Genomic DNA, 24,094 nt, shown 5'->3' with positions numbered 1-24,094 from the left:
TTTCCATCCTTTTTCCCTTCAAAACTTTTCGGTATTCAGTATTCCGAAGCGCAGCCACTACAACCGTATAAGCCGGTTTCTCGTTGCTTGCGCACGGGCGCCTCCTCTGTCCGATGGCAGCTCTCTCTTCCTATTTCTCTCTTCTTTTTTCCTCTTCTTTCGTCAACTACCCGAGTTAGGCGCATTTACAAATAGATGTTGATTCATGACAAATACCCTCACTTTTACATAACGATTCAACTGCGAAAGTTCTTGAAGTTTTCAACAGAAAAATGAGGGAAACGGGCTGGATTGATACGGTTCAGGGTTGCAGAATCTTCTGTTGCAGTGCTGTGTTTGAGGTGAAGAGTCGGTAATCCCAGAGATTCGGTGTTCAGGTTGAATACCGGGAGGAATGATACTTTAGTTGCAAGAAAAATACATCATGATATCTCAACCATAGGAGACAAGATCAAGACAGATAGAAATGTTTTCTTACAATGCGACAACTACTAGAAATGGGAAAAGTAATGCCACAAATCGGATTCACAATTCAAGCCAGTTCTCTATTTTTTATCCAATTGGCATCAATATTTGTCTCTTCTTTTTGACACAAATACAAAGTTTCATCGACGGATTAGTGGAACATTGGTTCGTTTTTTGCTGCTAACTTGGTTGTCCTCATCGTTTCGGCTCATCGGAATCGGACGAGGGATTGGAAAGTAAATAGTGGGGAGAGGTGATGAAAATGTGTGTTTTGGGAAGGAAAAAAGAAGATTCTGGAAAAAGAAATACGTGAGAATGTATCCAGTCTGGTAGGCTAAAGTTCTGGACTGGGCTGAAGTTTAGATTGTCATGTAGGAAATGAACAGGAGGGCATCTGATGACGACGATTTTGCATCATCCTCCGAAGTTTCAGCAAAAAAGGATCAGATACATGTTCAGAACTTTTTGAATCATTTCTTTTTTTTCGAAACTGCCCAAATTCATCAATGCTGGAAAATGTTGAAGTCCTCAGTTTCCAGACTCTTTTATTTTGGTATTGTGTAGATTTCAATCCGTACAACCCAAATTAGAACACTGTAGAAAAAGGTACATATATTTTTAATTCAGTTTTAATTTCAGAATTTTCAACTCAGGGTTCTGATTCAGTCCACTTTTCGAATTATTTATTTTGAACATTTGCTCATTAATCACTGATCATTCATTTCTCTTTTCTCGCCAAACTTAACCTCATTTATTTAAAATCCAGTTCATTGTTTCACAACGCGAAATTTCGAAATTCACAAATCTTTTTTGCTCATTTTGCTCGTATTTCTAAACTTTTTTGCTTGCTCCTTCGGGAAAGTGCGCGGGCGGGCAGGCAAAAAGAAGAAGAATTAATTGTAGAAACGTAGTCCTCCGTAAGCTTCTTTAGCCATTTCACAAACATTTGGCTACCTACCTACGCGCGTTTCGCAGGGCCCACCAATAATCATCAACGACTTTTTGCAACAAGAGAAAAGGGAAAAAACGAAAAGATGATAAAGTAAAGAAGGGAACACGAAATTTCAGTTTCAAAAAAGGTTTATTTGGAAAAAAAGGAACAATTGGATTGGAATGTATGTACGATGATGGAAGGAGTTGGAAGTGAGGAATGAAGGGAAAGGATTCAATGGGCATTTCAGAAATAGAGAGAGAAGAAACATTCATCGAAAAGAGGTCTAGAAGATGAATGTTCTTAACGAGAAGAAGCAGACGTCGTCTGGATATGAGAAGCCTTTTCAATTCCATGAGAATTGTACAAGTAGGTTTCAACAACTGTTCCTTGTCCCCATGATGGATAAGATTCCATTACAATTGAATCTGGAGGAGAGTGGATTCCGCCGGTATTACGTCCGTAAATCTGGAAAAAATTACATTTGATTATTAGCTGAGTTCGAGAAAAGTGATACCTTGAGGTGTCCATGTGGGTGAATGACGGAGTGGGCTGGAAGGTGGAAAGTGAAGGATGGAGTCTTGTCAATGACACGACGGATTTCGAAGTGGCTGACGTCTTCGGCCTGAAATAATTTATTTCCAAGTATGTTAGGCTCAACAAAAACTCACAATGTTTCCGCTGGTGTTCTCGAGAATAATGTATTTTCCAGTTGGATCGCACTCAACAATGCTCACATTTCCCTTGGCGTGTCTCTTGAAAGTGGAACGAGTTTGAACCTCTCCAGAGTCATAAGTGTCTTGTTCGTATGTTCCAACTCTGAAATTATCTGATTGTGGACAAGGAAACTCGAAAGAATTGAAGCTGAGTGTGCACTATAGTAGAGGTCCAAAGCTTCCCGCTATGAACAAAAATAAGAAAGCAAAGTGAGAAGACAGGAAGTGCAAAGTGAGTTTTTAATACATTGTGCAAGTGTTGAATGCACGTGAAAGCGATTGTAAACTACAGTATCCCTAGAACCTTTTATCAGGAATGAATACAGTTGTACCCCGACCAATGTTCGCTTCGTGTTGTTGAGAATATCTAAGAAAACTAGAAATCTAGACTATATACTATCAACTAAATACCTCAATGTTCCTTGTGGATAAACACTGAAATTAAACAAAATAAAGGAAATTAAAAACTAGAATCATACTCCTGGTGTTGTTGATGGTGATGGTGGCTCTCAGAATGACGTTGATCAGACATTACGATAGAAGAAGAGCCCCCTTGATGTCTGAATCCGGAATAGAAAGAATTGAAACTAAACTACTACGTGCAATTACTAATTCTCAACTACGTTTTTATCAGTATAGTGATAAGAGAGAGAGCTACGAAGCAAGTACAGCTACCGAACCTTTGAACTTCCTGTTGTTGAACTACAACCCCCTGTCCAATGTGATTGAATCTGAGAAATATTTAAGAATAATCGAAATGAATACAGGATTGAAATGAAGAAAAGTGTCTCCTGATTGTATGATTTCGTATTCTTACCTTCCTTCTTCAGACTCAACAAGCTTTCTGTAGATGGCAATTTCAGTATCCAAAGTCTGCTTGGTGTTGAGAAGAGCTTGAAGTTCAGCAATCAAAGTCTGGCAGTCCTCACGCATGAATCGGAGGGCACTGTCTCTCTTAGCGAGCTCTGATTCGTATGCTCTCTGGTCTTCTCCGAGTTGGATCTGGAGGGTGTTGGCTTCTCTCTCCAAAGCAGCATTACGGGCCTCGAGCTCTGAAAGCTTGGCTCTCAATGAGGTGATGCTCTCATTCATCTTTCTGATCTCTTCTTGACGGAAGGTAGCAGCCTCGTTCTTGGAGGCAACTGAAGCCTCGACGGCGGCAATCTTGGTTTGGAAGATAGTCTCGAGATCAACCTTGGTGGTTTGGATGATCTTGTCGTACTCGGCCTTGATTTCTCTGTAAATTTTAATCAAATGAGATGAATTAGATTCTGGTTTCCTTTCAGTCTTACCTGATGGCAAGGGCCAATTCGTTCTTGAAGAACTCTCTGGTGTCAGCTGGGGCCTGAGCAAGAAGAGCACGGAGCTCGGTGATCTCTTGAGCGTGGATTCTTCCCAAGAATTCCAATTCAATCTTGAGATCATCTTCTTCAGCTTGAAGACGGAGACGGTCAGCAATAGCCGCATCAAGCTCGTCCTTGGCGGCAGCGAGTTGAAGATAAAGTTGATCTTGCTCGGCATACAATCTTTTCTCCTCGTCCAAAATGGCGGCATAACGGGACTTATTTGTGTCAAGTTCAGCTTGAGCTTGAGAAATAGCTCCTCCCCAAGTGGTCTTCTCTCTTTCGACTTCACGACGAGCCTCCTCGTATCTATAAGTTATTAATTAGGAACATACATTCAACTTTTTTTAAATATCTAACCTGTGTCTGTAATCGTTCAAATCATCTCTCAAACGGTTGACCTTGACCTCAACTCCGATTGTTCCAGCATGAGCTTCACTGATATCACGACGAACTTTGACGAGTGAGTCATTGAATTTGAACTGAAAGAAATACAATTCAATTAAGTTCCCTTTTCTTTACCCCAATTTTATTTCATTTTCATTCTCGTCCACACCCATATTTCCAACCAACACAAAGAGAAACTACTTGTCATCTTATCAATGCCATTCTCCCTCTATCTCTATCCTTTTCTAAAATTCCTTATGCCTGCACATTTGGCCGCGCTTTGTTTGAGAACCATTTAATATCACTGATAAGACTGAAAGAGTGTCAACAACTGTGTGTAAATGAGTTTCAGTTTCTGCTCTAATTTCAGAAAGTTTCCCAATTTCAAACCTTAATTTGTCCGATGTCATTTCCAAGGGATCCACGAAGAGAATCCAATTCAATGACGAGTTCCTTGTTACGATCCTCCAACTGACGGACACGGCTGATGTATGCCTCAAGGCGAGAGTTCAATTGTTGCATTTCTTGCTTCTCACGCTCAGCAGCGGCGACGAATTCTTCAGCTGCATGGCTGGCTGATCCGTACCCTTCAAAAAAGAACCAATTACTCTAAGGGTTGACTGAATTACTATAATGCAGTGGCAGTGGGAGAAGTAGTTTATCATAAGTTAATGAGTCAAAATGTGTAGGAAGTCTTACTCATTGTCTAAAAATTGAAATGTTGACTTCTAAAATGTTATGAAGAACTTTTCAAAGGGAACGAGATAACACAGTTCCAGTGGATTACTATCATCGCTATCAATTCCAATCTTCACTTACATTACCTAATTTCTTATCGGACCCTCTACATTTTTCTCCCCTCTAATGCAACAAATCCATCGAGAATTAAAGTTTGGATTAGGCGGTAATGTGTAAAAGAGACAACTGGAAAGTGTCAATAACGCCGACAAAAGGATCAGAGACAAAGAAAAAAGAACAATAGAAAAGGGATCTTTTTCACACAGAAAACTGTCATTTCATTAATCGTACCATCACCTCATCATAACTTTTCTCCTAGGAAGCTACGAATTGATGTTGTGGGAATATGGTACCGTGAGAAAAAGAATTCAAAAAGAATTGAACTAACCTTGAGAGGTGGATGTAGTTGTAACGGTTCTGTGCATCGAGTATGAAGTCGACATGATGAATTCCCTTCAATAAGAAATATATAAGTTGTTGTTTTTTAATGAAAAGAGAGGAAGAAGTAGAAAAGTAAACATCATAACAATAATACGATAGTAAAAAGGAATTTCACCTTTTTGAATCCAAAACTTTAAAACTTTAAAATCTCAAAATAATGTTCTAAACAGTCGAAAAACCAAACAGTCGACTCGGTCTCGTCGTACAAAACGCGAAGTAGGTTTGATTTTACAATGGCATTTTGAGAGAGCAAAGAAAGAGTGTTATCAGTTGGCAAAATGCTCGATTCCACTCGCTTTTATGGGGACTTATCAGCCGAGAAAAGAGACATTGAAGAGGGAAAAAAAGAGAAAAAGAAAAACTACTTTCTTGACATTCTTTGTATTTGAGGAATCAAAATGACATTTGACATTATGAGGAAGTTGACATTTCGAAAATATTCAAGGATTTCAGATGGTTTTCAGAGTCGGAATTGTTCTCAGTCTGTTTGTAAACATACTTATGACAGTAGAATGTTCTCAAAACAATATTCACTGATTCTGTCCGGGTTTTCAAATTAAGAATACTCTATGAGAATACTGCATATTCCAAATGAAAGAACTTATGCATACAGCGTTGAACTTTGACAGAGTTTGGTCATTCCCTGAATCATTCGAAGTTCATATTTACTTCTCTGATCACATGGAGATCAACCGCATTTCTCGTGAGTCGAATTGAAGAAGTACAACTGGAGTAGAAAAACTTATCATTGAAAAGCTGAAAATGTGCTCTTCCTAAATGTCAGTGTGAAAAAAACACTGTATTTCCTCAAACCAAATTGAGGAATCCAGAGATGTGTTCGCTACACCGTACTGATTTAATTTGGAAACTCCATCTGATATCAAACATCTCGTTTCCCAAAGCTTCAATAAGCTTCTCCCAATAATTTGTCCTTCTATAAATCAAAAAACAGCAGCCACACCTTCTCCACAGAGTAAATGGAAGCCAGCTGTCAATCAGGCTGATTGGACAAAAATGTGAAAAATGAAGAGTTTGTTCTGATATAATTTTAGAATTAATTTTTATGGGGTTTCAGGAATTTGTTCAGGAGTCGATTGCCAAATGACGTGGATGATATGCATTTGCTGATTCTGTAGTTTATTTAGAAAATTATCTGGAATTATGAATTGAAAACATGCTCCACTTCATCTATTTTTCTCAATACTTCCGTTTCTCACTCTTATTCGTCTTCCGGTTTTTCTCACCTTATTCTGCAAACTTTTGTTGCTCAGTCTTAGCTTCTAACCTTTGTTTTATTCCATTTCTCCCCCTTTCCCCTCATTTTTCAATGGCAATTCAATGGAATCTGTCACAATCATCTGCTCTTTCCTCGTTTCCCATATTCTCTAACTTTTTGTTTACAGAAGTGTGGCTTGGATGGTTGGAACTGATAGCGAATACTCCAATTCCTAGTAGAGCTCAAGTTTTTCTTATCAATGAACCGTCATTACGCGGAGAGGACGCAAAAAAAGAGGAAACGGTTTTGTGTTTTTAAAAGAAGGAATGTGGTTTGGAAGTTGGAGAATGAAGTGGGTGAAATGGCAAATGAGTCATTAAAATGACTGAATAAATTCGGGAAAATTAAAATTAATCTAGAAAATGAAGAGGGAAGAAGTGTGTTTATCAGATTAGAAGATTTTCTAAGCGAGTCTCAGTTACAGTAGCTAGCAGGAAAATTTGATAGATGCTGAAGCAATGAAACGTATGTAAATGTGCCTGTGGTTATGTGTTCGATCCCATTAGAGAAAATGGATACAAAAGCTTTTAAACAGCTTTTATTCAAACTCCACACATTAGATTCCTTCTCTTTCCGAAAACGACCGAGCTCTCAAATGAATACTTGCAGTCTCCAGCAGATAAATTGTCCTATTTTCCAGTTTATACTCATTTCCCTATACAGAAATCCCCGCAAAGACATCAATATTATATTAGGTGCAATATAAAGAATACACCCAAGTGGAATACCCAATATATCACTAATCGAACTCTGAATTGTTGGAATTCAAAACCAATTACGTGCTTCCCGGTTGTTTGAAATCAACAAAAAAATCATTATTTTTTTGTAGAATTCCGTTGAACTAAGTCTTGCAATATTTCTAAACATCCGTTGACATTTTCTCTCATTTATTCTCCAAACTCTTTGATTTCTCACCCACTTTTTTTGGCACTTCTCCAACCTTCATTATAATCCGTCATACTCTTAAAACCTATCATCTGCTTTCATTCTTTTTTTCTTTTTTTGTGTCATTCCTTGTGGTTGTAAATACCAAAGACTCACTCGTAGTACGGAATGATCGGATGGTTTTTTGATGATAAGCTTTTGACAAAAGAAAAAAGAAAGAGTGAGGAATATTTGAGAATTCTGCCACAATTATTGCGGGGAAAAAGAGAAAGTTTCAATTTCTTCCGTTTTTAATATAACTTTTATTATCTTTCGAGAGTAAAGATAGTGGAAGAATATGAAGACAATTATGGAGGATGGCACGGAAGACATTGAAATATTGTAAACAAGATGCGGTTGAAACTGAACTTGGAATTGTGAATACACATAAAGAGCAATAAAATTACGAAGGAATTTGATAAGAATGATGACAAAAATTTTAGCTATTAGGAATAGAAAAGTTCGGTTTTTGTGAAGGGAATACCATATTCAATGAGATAAATGAAAATGACATCGCTAATTAACTGTCTTTTCCTGGATGACCTATAAACACCTGATGAAATAAAAATGATGTACCGCGAACCGAAGATCTTATCTTGAGAAAAAAATACGGTACCACAATGCGGTGCGAGAACTGCTGAATTCAATCTCAATGTGTCAATTTGGGATTTTCTTCTTTACGCATAGACTTGTTTGTCTGGTTCCTTTCAATTTCGTATAACGTATATATGATATATTCCGTTTTCACTCATTATCATTCTTTGAACTGAACTTTTTGTGCTGCTGAAACTATAGTTTATTTGGTTTGCAACTCTTGATAATAAAAAGACGATTCGGGATTTGAACGGAGAAAAAATAATCCATAAGCTCTCCGATCAGTTTACTATTAGTTCTTAACTTGGGTTCAACTATTCAAATTTAAAACAAAAATTAAGTCATGTTAATCTTTTTTGTTTTAGGAAAGGTGAGAAATGAATTTCTTCTTCTTTGTTAGACTAAAGTTCTTGTTATTCAGATGTGGAGAATTCAAATCAATGTGTAGTATGTTCTGAAAGTGCAAAAAGTCAAGAAACAAACTCAACGCACGTTTCAATGATTATTTCTCATCAAAATGACATCAACTTTCCAGCATTTCCGATAGGTTTTTTGTGATAAAGAGTGTTGCAGGTGCGTAAACTTTACGCGCGTAAAAAAGAACAAAGCGTTAAAAAAGGGTTTGGAAATGTCTGAAAATGGGTTTCATATCTGAAAAGTTGTTTCATATCGAATCAGAAAATGGGACAAAGTTCCACATTGAAACATAACCAAAAAAGTCCGACTTCTTGTCCTCCATACCCCCACGTCTCCATCTCAAAATGTGTGACTCCCTTGTGTCATTAAATGTTATCTCCGGAATCTTGTAATAACTGTATATTGTAGATTGATATCCAAGAGGCCAGGTGTTTCTCTCCTTTACAAGTCATTCACCTCTCCATAATTAGCTGCTTCCGAGCAGATGTGTTCTCCTCCATTATCGTTGCATGCTTCCCGTTTTTCAGATTGTATCGAGAGTTAGGCTATCAATATATTCCGTATGCAATTACCGTTTACGCAATTCAGTTACAACCCTTTTATGGGTGTGACGTCATTTTTATGTTGCTTATCAGAGATTTTCAGGTAACTACGAACAGGAAATTGTATCTCTTTCATGGGAGACATTATAAACAAAGAAAGAGAAACAAAGAAAGTAATTGGAGCCTCATCAGAGGGAAATGATGTTCTAAAAGTTGGATACAATGGTATTGATACACTTTGACACTTGTTATACTTGGAAACAAGTAGGTAATGTTCTTCATTTCTATGGTGTTAATGCTTTCCGAGTAAAATATTGAGGCTGCCATGTCTTCAAATCTGAAAGATCTACGGATATTGCAAACCCACAGACAAACCTCTATATTCCTTTTATATAATAACAGTATATTTGAAATAAGAAACGTCACTTCTGTCTAAACAATCTTTCCAGGTTATGACCTGTTTTAATCATCCATTCTGACATTTATAATTGGATAATTGCGGTATATTACTACAATTTGATTGACTATCTCATCACCTTCCGGTTGTATTCAAATGAAGTTTTCTCCTGGGGTGTTTGTTGAAAAACAATAATTTACCACAATTTTGAATAAATATTGGAAATATTTGCATATGAAAGTGTAAAAATAACTAGACAAACAATATGTAAAATGTGTTTGAAGAGATTCTGCTGGAAGTTTCACCGCACTCTATAAAATTCTAGAAGTTTATCTCAGGAACTCGTGATTCGATGAAAGTTTCAATGATGAGGGCGAATGTCTTATCAGTTCAACTTTCTACTCAATTCTTCCACTTTCCTTTATTTTACCCTTTTTCCAATAAAATTGTCCTTTTTCTTTCAATTTTTCAGTTAACATGGCACAACTCAAAAATGAACAACTACTGATTGAAAACTCTCAGCTAAAAACTGCTCTTGGAAATTTAAGTCAAGAGTTCAAAATTCTAAAATTAAAACTAGGAATGGTTCAAGAGAATCGAGAACATTTGGAGACTCAATTATCGGAAATTAAAGCTGAAAATGAGGAATTGAAAGAAACTGTTGAGAATCTGAGTGAACGTTTGACTGCTGATACTCCAATCCTATCTCCGAGATCAGTTGATGATTCCGTTTCTGAGCAATCGTGTGACATGGAATCGACGAGATCATCGAAGAAAATTGGACAAGAGGAGAATGAATTCTACACTGAAACTGGACCAGATTTCGACTCGAGATGGTACAAAAATATTTCAATTTCGAAAACTCATCCAGATTATGTTGTTTTGAAGAACAACAGCAGAGACATGGTATGCCACTTATCCATATATTTTTTTAACTATGTTTGACAGGAACTTAGTTCAACAGTACATTTTCAGCATCAATGTCTCGATGATTTCTTGTTTTCCCGAATCGTGGATGGTGTGGCAACAGTTACAGTAGCTCCGCTTCCATTGGGTATCATTCTTGCTCCTGAATCTGAATTCACGGTATGAAATTTTTCGTCTCTTCTCCTTTTTCAAATTCATATGTTTCAGGTTCATGCCGGTACAGTCGGAGCAACGGAAATACCTGGAAGAAGATGTGTTCTGCATAGATATAGCACATTTGGAAGAGGAAAAGTGACTGAAAATATCATTTTGGATGAGAGAGGAAAAGAAACAGCCAATCATGTTCTCTGTGTTTTTCAAGAATGATTGATTTTTAATTGGATATTCCTGCCCAAAAATTACATTTTCTTTCTTCCCTTATTCAGTGTCAAATAGAATTGGTAAATAAAACAAATAATTTTCGAAAATTGGAGCACACTTCAAAATTTGACTGCTTTCCAGGAGATCAAAGAATATCATTTTGGTCTGTACCATTTTATTTTTGGCTCCTGATCCCTCCTTTGGAATCCATAAACTGTTATGTTTACATTTGTTACTAAACATACACGTGCTAATCTAATAATCAATGACCTTTGCAATGAACTCTCCAGATGACTTACTGAGTTACATAACTCAAAGCTACCGTCATGATCACAGTAATCCATCTCTCTCGCTTCCTCTTTCAATGTTTACATATTCTTCTCTCGAAGCGGTATCTCTTTTGTCGGTACAACTTGTTCACAACCAATGTATACGTGCGGATTATCTTGTCCTTCTTTTTCATGACAATATTTGTCCTCACTTCTGTATATATATTGGTCAAACAAATTAACAGCAATGCGCTTTAGAATACACCTTTCTGTGAGGAAGTCTAATTGACTTTTGTCCGCCAAAAAAGCGACAACCATAGAAAAAGAAGAGGAGAGAATAAGCGGATTCTCGGCAATAATTATGGGCGGCACGCTTTGATTGGCATGAATTGATAAGTCATTGGCTGGCTAATTAGGGGTGAAAAAAGAACGGAGAATCGGATTTACTTTTGACTCTTAGGAGCTTTTTGTGGAAGGAATACGGTAGAAATGGAATGTCGGAAGGTGGTGTTTCTTAAAGGAGGAGAGACTTATCAAGCTGATCTTCTTTGAGCCATTCCAATCCTCATTCTGATGCCCATCAGAGCAGTCTGCCCCTTCTGAAATTATACCAAACAGACCCTGGTAGTCCCAGTTTTTTCTTTTCCGATGGCATGTTTCCACCATCCTCATTCTCGAGATTTCGCAATGCGTTCATTTTCGTTCTCTCTGGATTACACCCATTTAGTCGATTCAAATCTGAAGTGACACCCCCTCTCCGGAATACTGAATTGGATAAGCAGTGTATTTTGAAAATTAAGACGAATCGACAGATGATAATAGGCTTATTTCGATGGTTCTCCTCTCTCTACACACCATTTCTCTTGAAACGGCATCTGTTTTCTTTTTGATCAGAAGCGGAAAGGTGATGCCGTTTAGAAGGCGTGAAATGATGCGAGAAGCATGAAGATATGATTGACGGCATTTCTTTCATGTATTTGAAGTATCTTTGAATTTAATGCAAACAATATTATTTGACAATTTTTTCTCCCTTCTTCTTCTTCTACTTTTTCTTCTTCTTTTTGTCAAATAAATCATCTGTCAGTAAGGTGAAAAAAGCGGTAAAACAGAGTTAATTAGAGGGTAAATTGAAGGAGCCGCCCGTGTGTGTGTATTTGAAGATCTCAAGTGTTTTCTTTCGCGCATTTCATTGTGATTCAGAAATTATACAGGAAAATATAAGAAGAACGGGAGAGTAAAGGACCCATAAATCATGGATGGTACCAAGGACACTTTCGAGTAGTGCGGTTTCTTTTTAGAGTGACATGAGAAGAGCTCTCACAAGATAGAAGAGCAGTAATTGGGCAGAGTTACTTGGTTGTTTGTTGGCTGTTTTGAGAGAGGTATTGTTGTATATACCAGGCAATTGATTATTGGTCTTATTCAGATATTACCGCATGATTCCGGTTAAGTTTCTCTGTGGGAACTCATTAGAAATGTGGTTTTCTGGAGAAGTGAAACAAATTTGATTTTCAAAAGCATGTTTCTTTTCAACAATAAAGCTGACCAGTAATAAGACATACATATATAAGACAGGCCAAATTTGAAAATTTTTTTTCCTCGACAGTTTTCTCTTTGTATTTGGCAAAAAATGGGAAACTCATAATTGTTAAAATCTGGCGGATTTTTGAAAAGTATGTGATTTTTAACAGAGTTTTATGAATTCTCAGCTAGTCGAATTTTTCTGGAAAAGTTAACTCATACTTGAAACTTTCTCTTTATTAGGATTTGATTAACGACAAGTTGGTTAGACTGGAACATTGTTCACAAAAAATTTTATTGAAGGAATTTTAAAAAGACAAACACAGAAACGTAACAGTTACACTTTTGTGAAAAAACAGAAAAAAAAAGTACGTGAAAATTAGAATAATTTTGATTTCACGTGACGAACTCGGGCCTCCTCAAAATCGAAACTGTTACAACTCTGGGAATTATCCTCGTATCGTTGTGTATGAGTTTCAGAGAGCTACCTGAAATTAAAAACGAATTGAACGTATTGACACAAAAAAAGAAAACGACAAACCTCATTGAACAACCCATCCCTGAAATATTTCATTCAAGGTAGCAAACTGATCGCAAAAAAACCAAAGTGTACCCAATCACTTTCACTCTTGTCGGCATATCTCTTCTCCTCTTTTGGCGGAAACCATCAAGTGATTCGTTCGCCCATTTCTCCCGCCACAGAACTTTTTTTGGTTGATCTCTCAGGGTGGTAGTAAAATAGAAACAGATTGATGGAACGATGACTAAGTTTTTGAAATTCCTTGATCGAATTCAGGTCACGTCTGATTCGCAATTTGAGCATCGTTTTGGATCTTGGAACTGTTTTTCACTAATCTGTCATGTTGTCTTCATAATATACAATATTCCGTAACTACAGTACCTACAGTATACCGTCGTTCCCAGACAGATCATTGGTTTCTCGACTTTCCCGAGTATTTTCCTTTTTCAACAACTTAATTCCAATCAGAAAGCATACCGACAAACGTCTTCCGACTCTTTTTTTACTGTTTTTTCTCTCATTTCTTTTTTGAACCGAACCGCTCGGATTATGTAACTTCGCGGTCAGTTGCGGCGCCCTTTCGTCCATCATTTCATGTCTATTAACTTAGCTAAGACTCACTCAAGGTTACAATGATTAACTCGTCTCAAATATTTATACTATATTGAAAAGAACTCAACAATAGTGTGGAGTCTCAGGTAATGTTCATATAAAAAAAATCGAAATGAGAAAAACGATGGAGAAGAAAAACTGATCAATCAAGAAGTCAAAACCAAACAGTTTGAAAGGAGTGAGTGACCTAAAAATGATCGACCTTGTCACTGTATTTTTGCAGGAATACTCTTTTCTATTTGATGGTCGCTTTTTGAATTTTTCCGAAGGTGTCAATTTGAATATTTGTTGTAATGAGATTTTAGATTTGTTTCCATTTTCAGAATAAGAAGAAAAGAAAAATGTATTTTGTTGGTTCAACTAGACTGACATTCAACTATCCCCAGAATTGAGAAACTTTCATTTTTGAAAAAAACTTCTATAAAGTCGAAGCACGTTTTTAAAATGTCAGAAAATGCCTGTCAAACCAGTACCAGCTGTAATATGTGCTGTCAAAATTTGATGTGAAATTAGAGTAAGTTAAGAGTGGACTACATCAGTCCGATTCTATTGTCGTTTATTTTCCCAAAACCTACTCTATCTGGAAAATCATTCGTCATTCAGACAATTGTTTATAAAATTTAGGTTTTTCGCTTCCCTCAAACTTTTCTTGTATCTTTCTGGAGTATTTCCCTTTCCTTTTTAGAAAACAACATGCTCCTTAATACAGTAATATTTTCCGTAATTTCAGAACTTTCCCTCTCACTCCACCAAATCACCAAACTCCGCCCCTCAAATCTACAGTTTGGTGCAATACGGTTTGGGTGTGTCATCCTTCTCGATATCCACCCAATTAAGCACCGCCCATCCCGTCGTCTTCCCTCCCTCCCGCCCTTCTTCCCTATTAGCCTATTCATTCCCTCATCCACCCTCACTCCACAGCTACCACCCTCCTCTTCACCATCTTCTATTCTTTCATTTTCTTTTTCCCGCTTGTCCCAAAAAAAGAAGAAGAAAACATGGCAAAGAAGAATCAAGTCGCCAGAAACGAAAGAGAACGAAACCGTGTTCATCAGGTAAGCAGTTTTTGTAGTTTAGTAATTGTATTACTGTATAGGACTCTAGAAACTTACCGTAACCCAATTATTATAATTTCATTTTTGATTCTTTCCAGGTTAATCATGGATTCGACGTCCTCCGTAACCGACTCCAACCAAAAAACCACACGAAGAAGTGGAGCAAAGCAGATACTCTCCGTGAGGCTGTAAGATACATTCAACAACTTCAAGAATTGCTGAATAAGGACTCCCAGCAATCATCAGGTAAGAATATTCATCCTAGTCCTTCCAATTCTCAACTTTCCCTGGCTTTTCCTCTTTTCTTATCTCATTTTCCCTCATTTTCAGTGTCTTCTCCAACTTCTGACTATTCAATGAACCACAACAACTTCAACAGCTTCGTTGTGAAGGAGGAATTCGCTATGTATTTGCCACCAACCTACCATCAAACACCTTCCATGCCATCACAACATGGAGACAATTCTCATAACTTCAATTCCCCGACGTCTTCTATTTCTTCTTCATCTTATTCTCCAACTCAGATGTGTTACCCTCCCGTTTCATACTCAAACTATCCCCATCAATAGTTCTGAATTCACATTTTTTATAGTTTTTCTTATCAAAAGATCGGGTGTTTCATTTACGGGTCTTTATTGTTTTTTGTTGGATTTTTCCGCTTTTAGTTCATAAAATAATCATAAATAAATCAATTCCTACACATTAAAACTCACTCAATTCTGTGTCAATCGTTTCCTTTTTTCTCGATTTTCTCTCTATTAGCCTATTAAATCCGAAAGAAAGACCTTGGCGTCTTAGGACCCGCTTCCACCGAGAAACCGAGGGGAGCCTTATTAATAATCCCCCGGCTGGCACCATTTCTGGGTCATGAACAGAACATACAATAGACAAGGAATATAAAAAAGAAGAGAGAGGGGGTTTATGATGTGGATTGAGTGGTTAGAAATAGTGAATAGAATGACTGAGTGACTTGTGTTTTCATTAGATTGAGTGACACTGATGCTAATGAAATTGACAGTAAGACGATCGGGGTTGAAAACTGAAGAAGAGGTAACTTTCAGTTTACCTCACACCTGAGAAATCAGAAACCAGTTTCGGAAAATCATATTTTTTGGATGGAAAACTTTTTGACAGCACGTTTTACGATGACGACTGAAAGTTATTATGGTGTTCTATGAAAAAAATACCAAAGAATACCAATTGAGTCGACTGCAAGGCAGTCGTGAGAAGCCAAAGATAGAGAGATTTTTACTCAATCCTGTACAATTTGACAGTTACACTATTACTTGAAAAGTTTTAAACTGCGAAGAACTGATGATTCCTCACGTCCTTTATGTTTAACCAATTACGAAATGGCAGGTTTATTGTCGAGCTTCTTAATTCCGGTTTTTTAGAAATCCGTTGATTTCTCTTGAACAGAACTTCAGTAGTTTAAATTGCAACAAGATAGGAAGAGCATTCATTTTGAGATTATGGGGAAGAAGGAAGATACAGTATCCAGACCTTAAAATTGCATGATTCATTAAAAAAGGGTCTGATCTGCTTCAGTGCTTGGCTGTAATCTTGATTCTGTGCTTCCAAGCTTCTCATCTAGGAAAATAGACCATCGAGCATTCCGATGTACCCATCATCTTCGCGGATCTTGTTACAAAAAGCTGACAGGTGGGTGGTGCTCTTTTTCTCATATTGTTCCTGTGTTGACCGTACATTACGGTTCCAAAAAGGTCATTTGATCTGTTCATTGCATGTGATGATCAACACGAAATGAACGGAGGAGAAGCCATTAAGAGAAACATAACAAATAACTATTCAGAAGACGTGCACAGCGACATTCAGACCCATTAATCAATGGGCATACAATGTACAAGAAGCAGGTGCAATTGTCTCTGAACGTCTCTCGTTTTCGAGTTGTCTTTCTTCTCATTTCTATCGGAGGGCTCCCGCGCATGCAGCTGATTATCCATTCCTTACCATGTTTACTAGAAAATTGACATGGAAATGTGTCTTCTGTGTACATGTGTATGGTATGACATGGCAAAAAGTGACACCTTTCAGAAAGATAAATAGGGTCAACACTCATTTTGATATATTTGGAAATGGAATGGGGTAATTCCATGATATTCATTACTCATTTCTAATTGATTCTGTAGTGAAAAGGTTTCAATGAAGGTACCTGTTACTGAGAAATATCGTTATCTGAACCCTCTCATCGAGGTCCCGGAAGGAAGCGTTTGACACCATGTACCAGTGTAGATCAACACAATCTAACAGTAATCTTCATCTGATAAACAATGTTTTCATTCCCAAAACAAATCATGTCAAGTATCAAAAAACCTACCTCACCGCCCGACTAATCCATCTTCTCACTGTTGATTTACTTCCGGTATCATCAAGATACCGCAAAAAGAAACATAAAGACAAGTGTTCGATCGACACGATTTATAACCGAGATAAGCGGCACGCGGCAACTTTCAACTCAATGCAACATAATGTTCTTGTGTTGATTAACATCTCTCGGTCATTTGGTTTTCTCTCGATTGGGTAACGAGTACATTAGCGACAAGAAGATACTCTCCTTTGTGACAGACCGCCCCGTATTTTAGTACCTCAATTTCGGGTTGGATGTTTCAAAGAAGGAGAAATGATGGAAAAAGAAGATGTCAAAGAGATAACAATCTAATGACAATGAGGGAAATTCTGCAGGAAAAATTGAATTTGGAAATTAAGAGAACGTTTTCCTACATTATGGAAACACCAGGTGCAGCGCTTAATGTTATCAAATATCGTCCGAGGTCTCAATTACTGTATAAAATTTATAAAAGCTCTATAACCACAAGTGCGTGGTAAACGAATCAGTTTTTAATGACAACCGTACCCAACCGGGATTCTGGGAAAGCTCCAAAATTACACAAAAGGCTGGTTGATCAAATGTCATCGTTTAGGAATTTTCGACAAATACAAAAACTTTTTGTCCAGTACTGTATCTGGTTAAAATATCAATATTTTGCGTTACTTGTGAAACCAAATACAGTGATGAAACAAAGTACTCACTCCATTTTTTATGAAACTTCTCATTCTGATGCCTGCAAAACAGTTGTGATTTCTTCAAAAGAAATACCGACCGATTACACATGTTCTCCTCTTTTCTCTCAATTTTTTAATTGCCCGGAACAAAAAAATAGACGATTGCATCGCTGACGCCTTCTTGATTCTCGTATTGAGAAGGATGTGTCCGAAAGGATTACGTAACACTCCAACCGTATGTCACTCTTGAGTCAATCATTTTTATGTTGACAAAATATGTGAGAAAATAGAATTGGTGCCTGAATTTTCACATTAAATCTCTCTCGTTGTTTTCTCTTGTTGACTCGTAAATAGTACACTAAAACCATAATTATATTGTGTGTTGAGAGCTATTCGACCCGAAATTAATCACTATTTCTATTGTTTCTTTTGGAAGGATTACACGGAGAGCAGAAAGAGTAAAAAGACAAGAGAATGAGCTAACGATAATCCCCCATGATTTTCTGATTTTCCCTCATTTTGAGAGTCGGGATACAGTAGTGAACTGTTGTTCAGGGGCAATTCAAATATATCGAATTGAATTCGAAATTTCAAAATCACTGCTGTTAAATTATGCATACCATATTTCTCTTCTTTAATTATTCTCTCAGTTTCTTCTAAAACAGGGTCATTGCGTGACATGACAGGTGGAATCAGAAGACATCTCATCGCTTCTCTCTTTTTTCTTCTTTGCGTGACACTTTTTTCTCCGTCCAATTTCTTGTTTGCTTCTTTTATAATCCAATGACGAAAGAGTATTTAGAAAGAAACGGAGGAGTAGAACGTATCAGATTAATTAGGTGAAGAGCTTCGGAAGCACCATTCTACAGTAACCGGATAGTTGTGTGTGTACACTTGAACACTAGAGACACTTGGTTACATCATTCAAGACGGTACTAGAAGATTAGAGGGATAAGTAAAGTATTAGGAAAATCTGACACGTGGCATGCACAAGTGATTTTATAAACTTCAGGTATATGACACCTGCGAGCACTATTTGAAGTACTGGTCAGGATACGGAGTTCAGCTGAACGATTGGTGTTCATATAAGATGTTTTCCAATCGAAAACGATTGAACAAACTTGACTGAGTTTCCAGTCCCAAGAAGCTAAATAATGCTAAACACCGAAATTGTAGTTCCCTCGTGGTAACTCAATTTGTCAAACTGTCAAACTGATCAATATCTCGAAAATTTCTGAGAACTTCAAAGTTTTGGAGAATTGTGATCAAAATTCCGTGGTGCCAACTCCATGAAACAATCCAAAAATGCAAACACAGTTGACCCATTGTCACCTCTTCTGATCAACAGAAGACACATACATTAATAAGATAAGTACACTTTCTATCCTGCCCTTCTAATTCTTCCACCTAGAAACAGATTGGTTAAATATATATAGAGTGAGACCACCACTCGTGGTTATGTAACTTTGGCCGAAATGGTGTTTGACGAATGATTTGAAGCAAAGAATGGAGGCTCGATTGCCATGATTAGGTAACGTGTTAGATAATGATAATTGAGGTATTTGGAAAGTGTTAGAAATAAGTGGACATTAATAGGAGATCATGGAAAATGACTTATGACGTCATAAATAGAGATGAAGCTATGCTCAATCTGATTAAAAACGGAGCGATGTTACCGGGAACTGTTCCGGTATTCTTGCTTTTTCTCAACACTTGGTGACTTATGGCATGTGGTCACACTCTCCAATTACTAATCGGTGCACGCAATCTTCTAAAAAAAGTGCCGAACCACTTCTCTTACCACTCATTACATTCATTGACTTGTTAGCATTCCGAAGTTTACGCAACTCACTTATTTCCTCTTTTTACTTGGAAGCAACCAACAATGAATGACGTGGAAAATTGGAGCATCCACAGTAATCCCCTCTGCGAAATCACTTGAGCGGAATCGGATTCCTCCCGTCAATTTCTGTCAATTCATTGTTGATGGATAAGTATTGTAAAGGGAAAAGAAGAGGAAAAAGACAAAACAGCTGAATAGGGAAACGGAAGGCATTTGAATTCTAAATCAGTCTAATTATTATTCAGAGTAGGAAATATTATAGAATCAGTACATTTTTCAAAAAATCACATTTGACTTTACCTTTTTCCTCACGAACTAGATACTCTAGGAGAAGATACAATGTCAAGACAAACCAGTGGCCAAGAAATTATCAGAACAAAAGAGATAAAGTTTGAAAAATACTCACAACAAACATTTCGCTCTTGTACTTTCTGGCTGATCGAGAAATAAAAAAAACATTTATTTACGTATTCATCGAAAACTCTTTTTACTACTCACGTACGGGAATTTGTTCGTGAAACCCTCTCCACATGCCAATTCCTTATCTTTGCCCCAGATCTTTGTGCATATAAGGAAGAGTGAAAGCTCAGTTGAACAGTATTCTGAGAACCTTTCTCTCTGAACAACCCTCAATCGAAGACAGCAATGGCGGACAAGTCGGCTTACATGAGCGCTGGTGGATACAGCTCCGGCTACATGGGATCGAATGCCTCATCGTCTGGATACGCTCGTGAAGATTATGCATCCGGTGGAAGTGGTGGAGGAGCCAGCAACAACCAAAACCAAGGATCGGGAGGAAATACCAATCCAGGACAACAAGTCTTCAAGGCTCGCACTGATCAGTCTTGCTATCTTGGACCATAAACGATGACAACAACGTCAAGAAGAGCCAACTGCCAGACGAAATGCAACTTTCTCTTTTTGGTTTCACATCCAATAAAGTAGTAAATGAGATTTATTTAGTTCTTTCGTCATTTTCAGAAATTTTACAAAAGCAACGAATTTATTGCGGTGAACGAGAACATGCGTTAAACGAATCGGGGAAGAATAGAAACACGTGGTGCAGTTGGGGTACAGTTAACGAGAAAAAGTAGAGAGTATACTCTGAATCGCTTGTTGAATGTCACTGATCATTACTATTTGATCGCAAGATTCCGTATTATCCGAAATCGTTTTAACGTCATTCAAAAGTTCGTCTAGAGATGGTGACTCCAATCCTAGTAGAAAGCATTTAAATATTTTTGAAAATTCTTTAACATTCTTGGTCATATTCGGATGATCCTCTGAAGTTTGTGCTCGAAACTTTCGACTCAAACCGAAGAAAGCGGCCTTTGCTACTGGAAGCACGTCACTCATCAGAAGTTTCTGAAAACAACTTTTCAAATAAAAACACATGATTCTTTTATACCTCGTCGTCGTCTCCGATCTTCTCGATAGTTTGCTTGATTTGTTCACTGAGACCATGAAGAAGTGGAGTTTCCAGTGAAATCACAAGAATTTTTAGTAATTTCAAGCAATCTTTTAGGGTTATCGAATCAGGACCAGGATTAGAAAACATTGGTAGTGAGTTGGACTCGAAAAACGGTGGTGAGTATAGTGACAGCTGATTCATTGGGGATGGAGTGAGATCGAACTGGGGAAGTGAAGAAATGCTCTGCATAGAAAACATTTCAGAACCAAAATAGGTGTTCTGAGAAGGAGGTCTTGATGGTATTCCGCCTTGATGATAGTGTGAAAAGGCTGAAGATCCTAAGAAGATATTGGAAAGCTCAATTTCATTATTGGACATCGGAAAAATTTGTTGCTCAGTCACTGGAACAATTTGTAGTGGCATGTTTTTTTCCGTAGAAACATCCTTCGGTTGTTCATTGATTGGTGTTTCTTCAATCGTATAAAGGTCTGTGGCCATCGTGGTTCCCAGGGAAACTTGAGTTTCCAGAGTAGCTTTGTTATCTGTAATGTAAAGTTCCTGGTCGAATCTCGTTTCTGAAGGAATTTCCGAAGCGTCAGGAGCAATATTAGTTTCAACTTCAGACTTCACATCATGTATTGAAGGAGTGAGATTTTGGGTTTGAGATGAAATTTTCGATTTTTCTTCTATTTCGTCTAAACCCGTGTCTTCGTCACTTGATAAATAGACAACCACTTTTCGTTTCTTTTTTCCTCTGTAAGAATTTATTAAACAAAATAAGATGGAATAATTTACAACAAACCCTTCACTCTTCTTCTCATTAGTAATACCACAGGGGAACAAATCATCATCTGAATCCTCTGATTCTTCGAAAACTCGTCTTCTTCTCTTCTTCGTTTTGGATCCAATGATTTCGCCACCCCCGAGTTTCAAGCCACCGGTTTTATTAGACTTGTACTTGATTATACGATCATTATTGTCAAGCTCCACAACTGCATCTTTTTTAAGTCTGAAAAGGGAAATTTCAATCTATATTTGCTTTCATTTTCCTTACTCTTTCAAAAACTTTCTTTCGACTGGTGTACTTGAAGCGAACAGCATTCTAACTCGAGTTTCCAAATCAAACTCTCTCAAAGTGTGGATTTTCGGAGCCAAACTTTGTTGAAATCTTGATTCAACATCCGAAGGACTACTGTTCGTCTTCGTCTCCACTACGAAGTCTCTCCAAAGAGTAGACAATTCTAACGGTTGTTGTACATTGTTCGCCTTTATTGCTAAATATCGAAAAATCTCAAAATTCATCGAATTATGCGAGTCAATTGAGTCCTCTTCATGATTGCTATCCGATGACATTTTATACTCGGACAGAGCCGAGTCTTCACTATTTTCAGACTTGATTGTTACAATTGCTGACAAGCATTCAATAGATGGAGAATCAGTGAATTGATCTGAACAAGACTTCTTTTGTCTTTTACGACGTTTTTCTTTTTTCAAAGAGCGGTCTTTTCCACTTCGTGAGTTCGTGGGAGCGGATAGAGCTTTTGTTTTCGTATTAGTGTCTATATGCTTCGTAGCAACGGATTTACTTCCGATATTTCTTGAAGACGTGGATGGAGCTGAATTCATAGCTTCCAGAGAGCCTCCTCTGAAAATGTTTGCGTATTTCAGTTGGTTTGAAGTGTGCATCGTTGTCTTACTCTGTCGGTTTACAATATTCACTAAAATTGCCAGTTTTAGCTTTATATTCGTTGTATCTATCAACCTTATCACCAAAACAATGAACGCCTTCGAACTTCATTTTCTTTCCCACTAGTTTTATGATTCGTTTTTCATTATCCAATTCAACAATGTTGTGTTCCTGCAGTCTAAAACAGTAAAGTAGGGAAAAATATATGTATATTAGTTTCTCACCTTTTCAAAAACTTTTCATTGACCGGCGTGCTTGTTACGAAGTATAACTTGGCTAGTACTGCAGCGTCATAATTGTTGATATTTCCGATTTTTGGTGCAAGAATTGTCACAAAGCTGCAATTACTTTTTATGGAAAAATAAACTTGTTTCGTTCTATTTCACCGTTTTCGCAAATCTCTTTCTGGCACCTTCGATCCGGTGGCTTCTTTGTATTCTTCGCACATTTGGCCTTTACACAACGGTGAGCTGGCTTGTAACGCTCGCTTTATTAGAAATTTCATCAAAGCTCCATCTTCTCGAGTAACATCAGCATGCGTATCAGTCATTATTATTCTGAAAAATAACAAATATGAATAACGTTCGAGAATTGCAGTTTGTAAGTTAAAATTCGATAATAATTAATATTTAATCGCAAGATCGTTGCGAGACTCAACTCACTGTTGACATGTGCCTTTAAATTACAGTAACTTGGTAGGAAATTTTATTTGCTCAGAAAACAAAAAAATTTACAAGGCTAGTAAAAATAAGGAAGACTAAGAATGAAATTACTCAAAATTTAAGAAATCCCATTTTTCGAAGCGGAATTTCGTCGATTTGGTTTTCCCTCAAAGCCCTCAGTTTCTCATTCTCGATATAACGGAATCTCGTCTACAGTGTCTTTGTTGAAGAAATTAAGGAGATTCTGCATTGTTCCTTCAGATATTTCAAATTTCGCTTCATTAAATGGTTCCTGCACAGTTGAAGAGTCGTCCATACTATCCTCTATAATAATCGGTTCCGTTGAATGTTCAACACTCTTCGCTGTTAGGATATTCTTCGTCGTTCCATAGGGTTTTGGGGATTTTCTCTTCAACTCCAAGCCTTCTTTTTCATTAGATCTATACTCAATGATACGGTTTTGGTTGTCCACCACAACTATTGCATTCTCACTAATCCTGGAAAGAAAACAATACATCGTCTTTCTTTTTGCTCACCTCTTCAAAAAACTTTCGTCGACTGGAGTGTTTGTCATAAAAAACAATCGAACTTTGGTTTTCATATCACAATTAGCCAGATCGTGGAGATTAGGAGCCAAAACTCTCTTGAAACTGAAAGAGGTTGAAGTCATAGCAATATAGCGAACTACCAAAATTTATACCGTTTATACAATGTATCAACATGTTTTAACGAATTTTTGGTATCTTTGTAATGTTTGCACAACGTACGAACGTTCGATGGCAACGATGAGTCTTTGACCATTTCAATGAAGAAATTTATAATCTCATTATCTTCATTTACATTTGGCTTTCGCCTTTTCATGGGATCTTCATTGAGATCCACCGATTCCTGATCCGACGTTTCGGTGTTGATTTTAGTGTTTTCCACTCGGTTTTGTTCGGATTCTTTCTTGTGTGCATTCAGTTTCAAGCCACCGTTCTTCGCATTGTACTTTAAAATACTGCGGCGTATATAGCCGAATCTTTTTGATAC

The 24,094-nt window shown here is 37.3% G+C and overlaps 6 protein-coding genes across 6 annotated transcripts; 4 read left to right on the top strand and 2 right to left on the bottom strand.

The window, feature by feature from the left end:
• Window positions 1-1,689: 1,689 nt before the first annotated feature.
• GCK72_006115 (uncharacterized protein) lies at window positions 1,690-4,421 on the top strand (the record flags this gene model as incomplete). Its single annotated transcript, XM_053725482.1, has 3 exons — window positions 1,690-1,765; window positions 3,399-3,725; window positions 4,213-4,421. 3 exons carry the CDS (start codon window positions 1,690-1,692, stop codon window positions 4,419-4,421), a joined length of 612 nt encoding a protein of 203 aa, XP_053589676.1.
• GCK72_006114 (uncharacterized protein) lies at window positions 1,700-5,023 on the bottom strand (the record flags this gene model as incomplete). Its single annotated transcript, XM_053725481.1, has 12 exons — window positions 1,700-1,864; window positions 1,914-2,021; window positions 2,068-2,215; window positions 2,417-2,479; window positions 2,524-2,547; window positions 2,592-2,672; window positions 2,793-2,843; window positions 2,930-3,349; window positions 3,405-3,764; window positions 3,816-3,937; window positions 4,233-4,429; window positions 4,969-5,023. 12 exons carry the CDS (start codon window positions 5,021-5,023, stop codon window positions 1,700-1,702), a joined length of 1,794 nt encoding a protein of 597 aa, XP_053589675.1.
• Window positions 5,024-9,648: 4,625 nt separating this feature from the next.
• On the top strand, window positions 9,649-10,464 carry GCK72_006113 (uncharacterized protein; the record flags this gene model as incomplete). Its single annotated transcript, XM_003108930.2, has 3 exons — window positions 9,649-10,077; window positions 10,147-10,257; window positions 10,306-10,464. The coding sequence occupies 3 exons, from the start codon at window positions 9,649-9,651 to the stop codon at window positions 10,462-10,464; spliced, it is 699 nt and encodes a 232-aa protein (XP_003108978.2).
• Window positions 10,465-14,378: 3,914 nt separating this feature from the next.
• Window positions 14,379-15,004, top strand: GCK72_006112 (uncharacterized protein; the record flags this gene model as incomplete). The annotated part of the gene is made up of 3 exons (XM_053725480.1): window positions 14,379-14,435; window positions 14,534-14,681; window positions 14,766-15,004. The coding sequence occupies 3 exons, from the start codon at window positions 14,379-14,381 to the stop codon at window positions 15,002-15,004; spliced, it is 444 nt and encodes a 147-aa protein (XP_053589674.1).
• A 4,943-nt stretch (window positions 15,005-19,947) lies between these two features.
• GCK72_006111 (uncharacterized protein) lies at window positions 19,948-20,166 on the top strand (the record flags this gene model as incomplete). Its single annotated transcript, XM_003109048.2, has 1 exon — window positions 19,948-20,166. One exon carries the CDS (start codon window positions 19,948-19,950, stop codon window positions 20,164-20,166), a length of 219 nt encoding a protein of 72 aa, XP_003109096.2.
• Window positions 20,167-20,379: 213 nt separating this feature from the next.
• On the bottom strand, window positions 20,380-23,863 carry GCK72_006110 (uncharacterized protein; the record flags this gene model as incomplete). Its single annotated transcript, XM_053725479.1, has 9 exons — window positions 20,380-20,667; window positions 20,711-21,467; window positions 21,516-21,722; window positions 21,768-22,358; window positions 22,411-22,578; window positions 22,625-22,738; window positions 22,787-22,957; window positions 23,599-23,712; window positions 23,763-23,863. The coding sequence occupies 9 exons, from the start codon at window positions 23,861-23,863 to the stop codon at window positions 20,380-20,382; spliced, it is 2,511 nt and encodes an 836-aa protein (XP_053589673.1).
• Between the last annotated feature and the right edge of the window lie 231 nt (window positions 23,864-24,094).

Source organism: Caenorhabditis remanei, chromosome II, assembly GCF_010183535.1.
Source record: "Caenorhabditis remanei strain PX506 chromosome II, whole genome shotgun sequence".
Lineage (NCBI taxonomy): Eukaryota > Metazoa > Nematoda > Chromadorea > Rhabditida > Rhabditidae > Caenorhabditis > Caenorhabditis remanei.
Note: the sequence above shows the minus strand (reverse complement) of the source record. Positions and strands in the feature narration are given on the sequence as shown.